This window comes from Pagrus pagrus (assembly GCF_965226575.1).
Source record: "Pagrus pagrus genome assembly, chromosome: 2".
Taxonomy (NCBI): domain Eukaryota; kingdom Metazoa; phylum Chordata; class Actinopteri; order Spariformes; family Sparidae; genus Pagrus; species Pagrus pagrus.
In genome coordinates, this window is record NC_140186.1 from 21,241,962 (window position 1) to 21,255,509 (window position 13,548).

Below are 13,548 nucleotides of genomic sequence, written 5' to 3' on the forward strand. Positions count from 1 at the left end.
ATGTTTATTGATCAAGACTTTTTAAAACAAATTTACGTTGTTTGGATGTAGTCTGATGAGGCAGATATGCTGCTTTCTACTGATCCCTGTTTTTTCTGGTGCATTTGTGATGATAAATGTGACACACAAGTTAGAAGAAAAAATAAAGAAAGGCGAACTCCTCTCCTGGCAATGGGAAAGGAGTAAATCGCCCATTTTTAGCAGGTTTACTCGAACACCCTTATTTAAAAAAAACCTGCACATACACACTAATTTGGGTTTAAAAGTGGTATAATAGTTTATTAGAAGCCAGAAAGAGATCAAAATTGTACTTCCTACCAAGAATGATGCATGAGTCTTTGTGTTAACTTCACTCAATCTTATCATGTCCCACTTTAACTATTATGGTGCAGCACTCCTCAGTTTCTTTATATTCTCATTAGCCTGTATTTTAAAAGAAATCCAAACATGGCTAGACAGGGTGTACCACTGACCAAACATACTCGAGTCTCCTTCTTGTCCTCCACTAAAAGATTAGCATGATTTGACATGCCATGTTGTGTTTTACGACAAAATGCTTAAGTCAGAGGATAAATTGTCTTCTTGACAACACAGTGATGTTTGTGTTTATTCTTAAATAAGGTGTCATTTCTGTCCAGTTGAATTGAAACCCTTTTCATTAAGTCTTGTGCTTCTGTACCAGTGGACCTGATACCTAATACTAGAAGTTAGGTTAGCGGGTCTCTGTGCGTGCCAGCCAGGTCTCCTGGTGTGCATTACAGACAGACAGGCAGGTCCTAAGAGACTTCATTTACAGCATGGCTTCAAAAGCCAGCAAGCTGCCACTGCTGACAAAGCCCATTCTAATGCACAAGGGAGGGAATCAGACAGGAATAGCAACATGTAAAAATAGGCTCTACTTACGGAAGAAGTCTTTCTTTGCCAGGTTCTTTGCACACAGGACTGGAAGAGAGAGAGACAGAGAGTTGTTAACGTCAGGTCAGAAATAAGATGTTCACAAATAAGAAAGATATAAGGACTGTTTACACAAAAACCTTAGAAGTTATTAAATACACAGTCAGCTTTCAGTGGTATGTGATTATTCCATTTATTATTCATGCTAAGAAAGTATTTAACTTTTTTTTTTAATTAAAGAAAAAACAAGCAGCACTCCAAGAGTATGTGATATTACTTCTTTCTCTATATTCTATTAATAAAAAAACACATCAGTGCTGGTAAATGGGTTTCGTCCTTTACTCATCATCAGTGTGTCATGCAGCATATGAGGGCATCATTGTCCTTCTGTCTCCTTATGTAGCTGTTGTATGCTTTCCTTAGTCTTCACTTCCTCTGATCGCTCAGTCTGCTGGGGATATTGCTTACTCTAAAAAATATTCTACAATTTAATATTATTTTGAAAACACAGTTGTAAGGTTAGGCAGCATTGTGATAGGGCTAACTGTTTCTCTCTGGTAATATTTTTAGTAAAAGCCCAGCAGCCAACTCACAGACTTCATTATTTATCAGTTTCTGTCTTGGCTGTAAAACTTGGCACAGTTTCGTCTGAGTAATTACTGCTGTCTTTTTTGCCAACATATTGGTTTGTCCATCCTCACTGTCCCCATTGCAGGCCAGGAGACCATTTTTAAGAGTTCCTCTGTGTAAAATATTGAGTAGACAAGCACTCTTTTCTGTATGAAGCAAGTCACTGGGGGGTTGCATCACAGACAACATACAATGGCTTTCAACAGAGACAGAGAAAGTAAGAGTTGGTGTATGTTAAGGTTCGTCTGCTGTTGTCTTTTTTATTTCTTGCTTAACTATTTCCATCCTAGACAGTTGGAAAGCCTGCATGAAATGAAGCAGGCCAATGCTTTGTTTGGAGATGGCTAGACAATTATGTGACATTTACAGAGAACAGTGGCAGAGAAACCCAACATGATGAAAGTAATAAAAACAACACTAATTCATTATCCCTACGATACAGGTGACCCCTCTGTTTTCCAACCAAATCATGGCCATAAGTTTTGAGAAAAAATAGTAAGTACCTCACTTAATCTTTACTACAAAATGTATGTACAAGTTAAACAAAAGAAGTAGAGCTTCTGGAGGGCCCAGATAGCTCAATGGGCTGTGAGGACATAACATCTGGAGGTTACAATACAAATCATATCCTTTGCTGCTTGTCATCTTCTTTAACTTGCGTTATTTTCTGCCACGGTCTAATAAATTAGATCTGTTAAAAGACTCCACAATACCCAGCCTCAAACAAGATCTGATTTTTCAGAAAACCAGGCAGAAAGAGCTGCCAAAGGAAATGTTGTCCAACATCTGCACACAATGTTAAGCCTGTAGTGGCTATTGATAAGCATTCATTCATAGCAGACAACATACAGTACGCTATGAATATGTATCTAGCTTAAATGAGGCTTACAACGAAAGATTTTATGCAGTTAATCATCAGAAGATCATAAAGCTGGTGCAACCTTTTGACCATTTCATGTTTATATCTGCACAGAGATATAACATAATGTAGGCAGAAAGAACTCTCATACAACAAATTAATAATATTTGTTCACTATTGCATTAGCCTGAGTACAAGATCATTTCTTTATCTGGAAAAAACATGGAATCGTAAACCTGAGGACAAGATAGCGGAAAATTTGTGTTTCCTGAGTGTCTTTTAGAGTTATTCATCCTTGGAAGTGTTTAGTTAGTCCACTTCAACATGTAGGAGTGAATGACATCCTTCATTTAAGAATCATATTATCGACCAGACAAACAGCTTACTTAAACCTACATTAATGAAAACCGTGATCTCAATTTCAACTTTTGATCCTATAAAAACAATTCATTGCAAAGCTGATGTTATTACTACATCTTTCAAGCACATTAAACCCCCCTACACCAAAACAGTGCTACATGGAAACAACATGGATTACACAATAGATCATGTCATAGTATGTGAACCTGCCACGAATGAGAAACAAGCACCACTTCCCAAAAAGATATGGACAGGCCTGGAAAACCAACCTAGCATTACACCCATTCAATGTGGAGACCTTGACAGTGACCAAAATGACACAGTCAAGACAAATCAGACAGAAACACAACATGGGAACAGACGATCTCAACACAAACCAAATTACACTGACTGGGCCGACAGGATGAACACTAACCATCAGCTTGTCAGGGGAAATTACACTGCCAAAGCCGACAGTATGGGCGCAGGCCAAATCAGAGGCAGCCAGAAAAGCCTCCTGTGGGACAAAACGGACACCATGTTGTCGGCAGACAGGAGAAAAACAGGAGAAACAGAGGCCTGAAATCTTGGCAGAACATTTGTGGACAGAGATTCCAACCCAAAGACAAAAATCAGCCGCCACAGTTTAAGTGGGTCATCATCTTAGGCGTTAACCCTTGCCTTAAAGACATATGTGAGCCGATTTTGAGCACCAAGGTATTCATTAATTCTTCGTTCTATAAAGTAGTTTGAAAATCGTAAATAAACAGGGACCCTTTAGGGTTTTCTTGTAAACAAACAAAAGTTATGTCTCCATTTAATATTACTAACCAAAATGCATGGTGTATCTTGAGTGCTAACAAATTTTCCGAGGGGATTTCCTGCCTTTTTATAATCCAGTTCTTTTAAGTATTTTAAGTCCAGCATTGTTCACATCCATGTTTACCAGCTTGCTGTCTTTTTCTTCCTTGCCTCTGCTGGCTGCTGCAGCATTATCTGCCACTCGTTGACCAGCAGAATAGTGCATTACCTATCAAACAAAACAGGGACCCACTCATCGAAAACAGCTCTAAAGCTCCACAGGGAAACCTCTAAGATATGATCTTTGTCAGGCCAAAACGTTGTGATTGAGTAAAAGCTTGGGACATAATATGAAACAGGCTGACAAAGAGCAAATCTTGGTTTCATGCCTTAATTTTACAAAGACTGCAGAGGAATTGGCTTGTCAGGAGATTGATACTATCATCAGCGTATTAAACTCAAGAAAAGGTTTTAAAACGCCAGAAAATTGCATTTCTTTGTCCAACTTGATAGCAGGTCATAGCACAAACGTTTCAATTGAATATCCATATTTCTGGCTGCAAAAGAAAACCTCAACTACTAGTCTGATAATAATTATCGATTGCCATTGTGTTTCAGTTCTTTTATTCAGTTGAACTGCTGACCATATCAGAGATGTGAGCTATGATTCAGAGGTCTGAACCCAGGCTATTAAACTACTTCTATAAGGTATTCAACAACATTCTGGGAAATTCAGCTCCAATGACTATGCTGTGACTGAATTTTTTATGTTATCATAACCGGTCTCAACTGACTGTGGGCCACTGAAGTGGCAACACTGGTAAGCAGCTCCTGCCTTAAACTGAATGTGCTGGGCACTAATAAGGACTTGGCTCTCTGGTTACCAAATTATGCTAATGAAGATTAAGGAATTAACCTGCACACTGCTCCACTGTCTCAGCCACAATGACCACAGAGGGAAAAGCCTCTCTCATTGTCATCAATGGCCTCTCACTAACAAGGCTGCCAGCCACAGCAGGTTTTAGCCACTGATAGTGATGATGACGGATAGGTTTAAAGCGGGCATAAATAAAACAAAGCAGCAACAATGATGATTGTGGGGAAACCCAGTCATCATTGTTGAAAAACTCACAACCAGTGAGGTTTCAGGACTTCTTAAGGCACAAAAATATCATAGAAACATTTGATCTTATACACAGGACTTTCCCTCCCCTCAAATTCAAGGATCGTTGGAGACAGCTACTGTTACAACACTGGGAATTTTCATTATGAGAACTTGCAAGCTTTACCGAAACTCACAGAGAACGATTAAAAAGAGAGGATTAATGTGTGAACACTTCTCAACTGTGCTATGTTACAGTGAAGGTGTGGGAGGCACACATGCAGACTTGATTTTTTCCATAAATCGCAAACTTTCATACTTTCATGCACCTGTGGAAACCCTGTATAACAGGGTTAAATAAAAAGGTAGAGAATTTAGTGTTTTTTTCTAAATTAATGGTATAACAGCCTGTCTCTCACATAAATGCCAGGCAGCAAGACACAAAAAGTACAGTGATAATGTATGCAGCAGCAAGGTGCAAGATAAAGCCATCTGGACATGTGTTTTAGCATTAAGTGTTCTTTACACAAGGGATTTGTGTTATAGATGGGCTGATTACCTTCTCATCCCTAAAATCTGGGGAAAGCTGCTTCTATTAAGAATAGCTATGGAAAAAGCACTGTCATTACTGCTACAGCAATGTAAAAAAATACATTTAAAAGAATAGAAACATTAGTTTATGTTAATTCTAATTACCACCTAAAACCTCATGAGTTGGATCACATGAACACAGAAATACACTACACTTTTATTGAGGAAATGTTATAGTTAAGGTACAGTTATATTAACAAAGCAAAGTTGACATGGGCTTAATTCAATTCAACATATTTGTGACACCTGTTTTTTAAATTCATTGGGTTGTAAGACAATATTTTGTAAAGGTGGCCTGAGAAATGTTCAGAAAAACTCTAGTTGAGGTCTTGTAGTAAATACTACCCCCATACATTTTAGTATAAGTAAATAGCAGCCCCACAACGATTTTTGATAAACATGTATAAAATATACTGATAATCTTCTTTGGGTTTAGACTCTTCCACTGTGGACCTTAGCACCAATGAGGAATCAAATCTCATCTCTGCACCATGTGGGGATCCAGCAGTGTTGAATAGCTGCCATGTGAGCAGGCAGGCCATGGTGACCCTGAGTTGGCAGAGGCCCAGACTCATTCAGATCCTAACACAGAAAGCTAGGTCAACTAGGAATCAGTAAACGACCAGGAAGCCCCGGGGTGACGCTGCCTTCAGTGTTGTCTGTGTAAAAACTTTCCCACCCTCACTTTAACAGTGAGAGGAGAGACTGTAAATGTGGCTCCGCACCAGTGTCCTGCATACGTACGACTAAGGAGAGGAGTAGATCATAACCATCCATTGATGTTACCATCATCTGCAAAGACATTAGCTCTGATGAGTACTGTTGGATAAAAGGATTTTAACTAATTCCCAACCTTTTGGGTGGACAAACCTCATCTGAGGAACATTTTATGTCTTATTTTATCCGCTTTTTTAACCACACTGGTGTCAAAATAAAAGAGCTGACAAATTAAAGGATAACTACCGTTTTTTAACAACCTGGACCTTATTTCTAGCATAAAATACGATGCTTTACTCACCCAGATAACTTTGGTGTCATTTGGCGTCGTTCGGACGAAATTAGATCCAGTGGAGCGCCGCGTATATCCATATAAGGCGAGTGATCCGGGCACCGAAGCGCAGCCTCTATGAGCATTATCTGCCACGAAACTAGTTCATGTCACCAATATTTTGTTATGATATGCTAGCGCTATTCCCCTCTGAGTCCGGGCTTGTCTGTCGTCAACATCCGGGGTCTGTAGGTTGACCTACTACCTCTGACCTGGAAGATGTCATCTCTGAGCTGCGCGCGCACCCGCGACAGCCGGCTTGTTTACCTGTAGCTGCTACTGCTAGTTTGACCCCGGATGTTGATAACAGACAAGCCCGGACACAGAGGGGAATAGCACTAGCGTATCATGACAAAATATTGGTGAAATGAACTAGTTTCGTGGCAGATAATGCGTTATATAGAGGCTGTGTTTCAGTGCCCCGTCACTCGGATTATATGGATATACCGGCGCTACACTGGATCTAATTTCGTCCGAACGACTTCAAATGACACCAAAGTTATCTGGGTGAGTAAATGATAATATTTTTTGCTAGAAATAAGGTCCAGGTTGTAAAAAACGGTAGTTATTCTTTAAGACAGCTGAGTTATGTCCTTAAGTTACAATTAAACCTTTTATATTTAGCTACCACTTCTAAGCAAACCTGTGCTGATGAGTATTGTATGAGCAACATGGTCTCACAACTAAGTTCTTCCCTGGACAGTTTAGGTAGCTGACACTTACTAAAGCAAGATTGATAAAGTATAAAACAGCATAGTTTTATACTTTCGTTGGTGTTTGAACACATTCAAAGTTTGTTGAGTCCAGATTACGTCATGACTAGACAAAGACCCATCCCAAGGCACTTCAGTACAACATATATTTCTGCAGATACATTTTTTGATCAAATAAGACCCACATATTCCAAAGCATTTGGTCAAAACAACTTCAAACAGAGCGATTATCTCTGAAAAAGTATTACATTAACTTAAATTTCTCACTATCCTAAACTTGCCCTCATCTTAAACCAAGCTGTGATAGCAGTTAAAGGCCACAAAAAGGTCACCTCTACTCCATTGTTTATAAAAAGGATTTGAAACAGCTGCTGTTTTGGGACCATTTGTAGGTGAGTCACCCCTTTACACCGTCTGAAACGAGCCATAAATCAAACAGTCACCACAAAACCAAGCCTATCCATCTAAGCAACAAACATACTGGGATAATGCTTTTACCACTGTCTGGTAGCTAAGGGAGGTGGAGACAGACAGCGTCCTGTCATTGACAGAGGCAACATGTCCTTAGGCTTCAGAGGTCAACCATAGCTATCTATCCCCAGGGGAACTAGCAGCGTACCGTTTCTGCCTACACCTTTACTGCGCCTGCAAACCAGCATTTGAAGATTATAAAAAAGGATATGAAATAATCTATTTTTGATGTCTCAGTACCTTTGCAGATGTCCAAACACCAGCAGGGCATAAAGTCAGTGCAACGCGATGAGTCAAAGGATATAAATGGCTGCCAAATAGATGACGGGTAAATATTTTTCAAGATCTAGTTACATTTATGTGTGATTATCATGCTTGTTCCATCGCCTCATGTTACCAGACAGGACACAAAGAATCCAGTCTGATTCTTTGATAATGGGATAAATAATAACAATTGTTAACCATTATTTACATATTATGTGATGTATGCATTACAATGTGTTATTAAAAAAAATCCCTCTGCATACTTTATAACCACAGCCTCACTGCAATCTAAATAAATCACTGCACAATTATGTATGATAATTATAATTTGTATTACAAAAAGTGGTATATAATTACAAAACATTGCATAATGTGCCTCAGACCACAAAGAGAGGCAGTTAGAGGGGCGTGAGATTTGTATCCTCTCCATCTGTCTGAACACAAAGGTCAGACTGAAGGTTGGCATTAGTTCTGGTCAAAAGGTTAAAGGTTGTAAACAGACAGGGGCAGGGGGGCGTTGGGGGATTCCCACTTGTTTTCTCAAGGGAGTCTCCAATTCACCATTTGCAACGGCTGCTTAACGCCTCACTCTGTTCACTGGGAAAAGGAGCAGCAGGAGGGATGAGTCAGATGTTCAAATCCTTTAAACCCAAACAGGGTGCTCTCTTTGGAAACTGCATCAGTTTGATTGATCAGGGGATTTAGCTTAATACTCTGTTTTAAAGATATAAGATTTCACAAAACGGGTCCATTCTAATATTTTTAAACAAAGTACACATTTATGAAGACAATTCTGAGTGGTTTGAATTTGTCATTCATTCATGGTAACATTCACGCTGCTTAAGAGATGAGAGCTGTGAGAGTTTTGTGAAAATTTTCAGCATATGTGCGAAGGTTCCCATTGGCCATTGCCTCCTCCTCTGGATGCTTCAAGTACAGCCAGCAGACACCGGGAATAACAGAAATCCAGGCCAACACCTTCTCGTCCAAGCATTAGTCATTGTTTACACTCAAATTAGGAATTTGAGACGCGAAAATGGATGTGAAATGATATTTTGACTAATCTCAATAAACATTTGTGAATGGAGATAAAGTTTAAAAATGCTAATAAAAATCTAAATTTGTTGACAAAATCTTTGCTCTCTACACAGAACATTAACCTGATTGCAACCAAAGTCAGCACAAAAGCGATTGGTCAATACTACTATGACGACAAATGGACAACAAAATGGACACCAGAACACTTCTGATACCAAAATTGTGTCCCTCGCCAACAGTTTTTGCTTTTATTTGCAGACATAAATATAAAAAGCTCGATCAAACTGAAGATCCTGGCTCTGCAAAATGATTGTGGGATAATATTTGGCTTGCTAAGAAAGGGGATGACAAGACAAAGGACATGAGCTGTATTCAAGTTCACAACAGTGTATGATTTGTACTGTGCAGACCACTGAACCACCAACATGCCTCAAGCCTCTGTTAACATTATCATACCACAGATCTGGGCTGCTCTGCCCTAGACCAAAGGGTCTGTGGTCAGGAACTCCAGTAGACGATTGCGTGATTGTGCACTGCCAACTCCACGGTCAAGTACAGCCATTTTGTGGTCCATTTGTTCCATTTATTCTTCGGCAGCTCCACAAGGACAGGGCAGTCAAGCCGGGCTGCATCAGCATCCAGTTGCTGTGCTTGGATGCTGTTATAATGAACACTGTTTTCAAGTGGCAGTTATCCTCAGATCTTTTTATTTCATCTTCAGTTTAGTGTACATTTGGTTCTACTGTAGCTGGTTTACAAGGACAAGTTATGAGAGAAGGATTGTAGAACAGATTGCAGCCAACAAGGTTGAAAACATTTATTATGATTTAAAGCTGTGTCACTAAGCTAGTCAAAGCACACAGCTTCCTTCATCTTTTTGAAAATAAAACTAAAATTAAGAGCAATAAAGATCTTTTAATCCTACATGGTTGTTCAACCTGCCAGTGACTGCCACAGCCAAACCTATCAAGCTATGATTCTCTAATAAGCTAATGTGTTTGTTTAATGTTGTGCTGGTATTCAATCAACACAACATAATGCCTTCCAATGTCAACTGTTACCAAATGTTAACATGGTCAACAGTGTGGCTGAGGGCTGCATTTAAGGAAGTGTTTTACACACTGGAGAGTAACTGTGGTTGAATCACACAACTGACAACTGACTCAAGGCAACATTTTTCATGGTAGAAAAATCTATTCTTGTAATACTTGGATATTGTTTTGCAGAGCATTAGTTTAATTTCAAAAAGCCTTCCTGACAGACATTAAAAGGTTTAACTAATTTCCAACAAAACACAAAACAATATGAAACAGAAAGGTTCAATGACCTTACAGTCACTATTTCGAAAAAAGGAACTGAAATATAACCTGATGGAGCTCAATTAAATGGAATCCAGGCGGAGAAGAGAAGACGTCAAATGTCAGTTTGACAGTTCATGTCAAGTTTGATCATTGACTAGATGTTGTTAAACTTCCCTGAAATAGATTGCATAAAGCGAATACAATCCCACACTGTCAAAAGAGAGACGTGATTGTCTACCAACAAGTCTTTCCTTGTGGTCTACTGCTTCCTTAAGGCATGCAGTGACCTAAAATCTATATGCATATCCACAAGTATGAAGTTATGATAACCACGTTTGAGGCCTCAGGTAGCTTCACTGACAGGAACTAGTACCAGAACACCATCAAAGTAGGAAGATGAGAGATGTCTGGAATTACATTTTTAGGGCTTCAAGCTTCAGTGAGAAGCTTTCGCAAATATTCAAAGTTCAACATCATAATACAATCTATCAAACTTGCGTCATTATCTATATTATACTTTGCTATTATTGTAATTATGAATTTAATGAGACAACAGGAACATCAGCTACTGTTACTGCATCCAAAGGCTGAAAACTCAACTTGACTAGCAAACATTCAATCTGTGCTCACAGGACCAGCAGAGCAGAAATGGTCCCTCAGTGGTTTTTATGTTTGCGGGTTTTCAGACTTCAAAAATCAAGCAGGAGCTCAATTTCTATTTTTTTTCTCTTTTTCAGTGCAGCCAACGCAACATCTCCTTCTTTCGAATACTGATTTGGCCGTCAATAACCTTGGCAATGGTAGATGCTTCAAAGCTTCTGAGCGTTTGGGTCATCCCTTAAGATTAATAATACAAGGGAAAAGTCATACACTGAAGGAACATTTGTTTTTCTCCAAAATCTAGGTTACCAAGAAAAGAAATGTGCATGTGGCTCAAAGCCAGAATTTGATTCCTCTTACCTTTGCACTCACTTAACCTCATACAAGTCAATGTGGGCCCTTACATTTCTTTAAATTCCTGATATCTATACATCTTAAACAAGAGAGGGGTAAAACAAGACAGCGTATTTTTAAAGAAAATAACTGATTTTGAAATTGAAAAGAAATTTCACTTTCTATCACACCCACTGACATCCCCTGAGTAATTAGTGATAGTCATTTAGGTTAAAAAAGGGAAGGCCCACATCCTTCGGCTTTACCCCTGTTATGACTCTTGCTACAGCCCCATGCTGTCTCATTCACAGTATTGTTCACCAGTTAAACAAAACACTTCCTCTTCCCGTCCTCACGCCTTCATGGCGGGCTTGCTCACTCACTAGAACACACAGAGAATACATATTGGCAATATGTCAAGAAAAAGTACACTGGGTGTACGTGACCACTTTTTCATGACTGAATCGAGTACAGTGTGGTATGAATTAGCATTTATGAGTAGCTAAAATTGGGCAATGTTGCCAAACTGGGGTTCTAATCTACACTGCACTTCCTCTGGAAAGCCATTACTCGATTTCCCAACCTCCCACCCTCAGCCTTCTCCAGGCCAGTGAATGCTCAGGATGCCAATTATGTCATTCATTTGAGAGGCCAGCAGTCTACAGCTGACACTCCCCCTTCTCCTCCCCCTCCTCCTGGCTCCCCAAGGAGACGCCAACAATCTGGAGTCAGGAATCTTGAGTGGAACGTTGTCACTACACAGAGGAGGAGGGCTGGGTTGGAGAGGGTGAGAAGGTAAAGACGGTAAAAATGTTCATCTGGAGGCAAGAATCTACGATGGAATGGAGATGGAGCGAGGGAGGAATGCGAGGAGGGGTGGAGGAGAGAGGTCTATCAGGAGTCACAAATCTGTGTAATGCAGACAGTGGGGGGGGGGGGGAGAAATTTGGGAAAGCAGAGGAAGGGAAAGAAAGGGGAGAAGTTAATTTGGACGAGGGAATTTTGACAGTGATGACATTCTGGCAATAGTGGATACGCTGAGAGAGGAGTAGCAGCGGGGATGGCGGAAAGAGATAAGAGGGGATGACAGAGGAGAGAAGAGGGATACAAGAATGAGCAAAGTCGAAAAAATGACAGTTTGTGAATGTATTGTGTGTACATTTGATATTTAGCACTTTATAGACAAGTCTGCACTGAAATCACCTTGATTGTATCATCAGAATGTCTCAAAACCTGCAGTCTGTTCAATTTGTGTTGCCTGTCTTTTTAACTTTGATCAGCTGTGTAGTGTTCATTTCAAGCTCTGCAACATCTATCAACATGTATGCCAGTCTGAAAAACGAGAGACAATCTTCTATCAGTCTTTTGTTTTTAATAAATGCTTCCATATTACATTACTATATCAGAAGTGAGCAACAATGATGCCATCAAATCAAATGTTGGTACAGGAGGGTCAACTGAAAAAGGCCTGCTAGCAAACAAGAATTAATTACCTGTTGAACAGCCCAGTCAATCCAACAAAGGGCAAAATGCACCAAATTGGCCAGCCTTTGCCATTAGCTCATTCATTTAGAAGCTGCCATAGCATTCTGATAAACTATTACCAGAAATGGTCAGACATGGATAAGAGGCGATGTGTAGAGAGACTGAAATTGGAACACAGAACACAGGGAACAAGCTAAATTAGTTTTTAGGTGGAGGCAAGCTGCCACATAATGAACAGATGGAGAATCTGGGTGGTAGGAAACTAAGAAAGAAAGGTGACATGAAGCAGAAAGAAAAGGATGGAGGGAGGGATAAAGAAAAAAAAGAACTAAGGGGGAGGAAATAAGCCGGAGGGAGGGAAGCTATCTAAAGACTGAGTCACAAAGTAAATGGGAATCGCACACAGGAAGCATTCAGGTTGAAGTTTGATATAAATACAGTGGGGTGAAATAACATACCACAGGAAAGTCATTCCCATATGACTCATTAGATACACTAACATTGTGTCTACACAGGAGGTGTTTCAGTCGCCTTTTTTAATCGTCTGTCTCATGCACATCTTACAGAACAGATAAGGGCCAATACTTTTTAATCAAAATGTAAACATTTGGTTGAAGGTGGGAAAAAATTGGTGAAAAATTGAATATTCAAACCATAATGGCCGTGTAATTTCAAACTTTATATCGTCTATACATGCACCAGACCGTTTGAGGACGCTTGTCTTGTGGTGTACAGACTACATAACAGAAGTGACTGTGTATTGGTCTCTGAGTGCTGCCAAAATGCGGACAACTTGCGGATGTTTGAGACAGAAGTGCTTTAGCTGATGCTATTGGTCCAGCCTCTTTAGGAACACAGACCGTTTGACCATACTGTTGCAGTTAAGGTGACTCTTGTCAGTATTTAAGTACTAGAGACCACTGCATATATTTCACAAGTTCAAACTATGAGGAGACTTTCTGTTGCAATGATATGAGGCTAATGAAGGGACAAAAGAAGACAGCATGACATGGTAAGGGCTGTAGGTTCTTGTGATCAGGTTTAAAGTTCACCCAAACTGCAATTACCGCCTACAGCTG

The 13,548-nt window shown here is 39.8% G+C and overlaps 1 protein-coding gene across 1 annotated transcript in view; it reads right to left on the minus strand.

Moving 5' to 3' along the window:
- LOC311263829 (E3 ubiquitin-protein ligase SMURF2) overlaps window positions 1-13,548 on the minus strand; it is a 67,216-nt gene that overhangs the window by 40,851 nt on the left and 12,817 nt on the right. Inside the window, exon 2 of the mRNA XM_084364157.1 lies at window positions 904-942. Coding sequence (XP_084220283.1) covers window positions 904-942 — 39 coding nt within the window. The remainder of the gene's footprint in view (window positions 1-903; window positions 943-13,548) is intronic.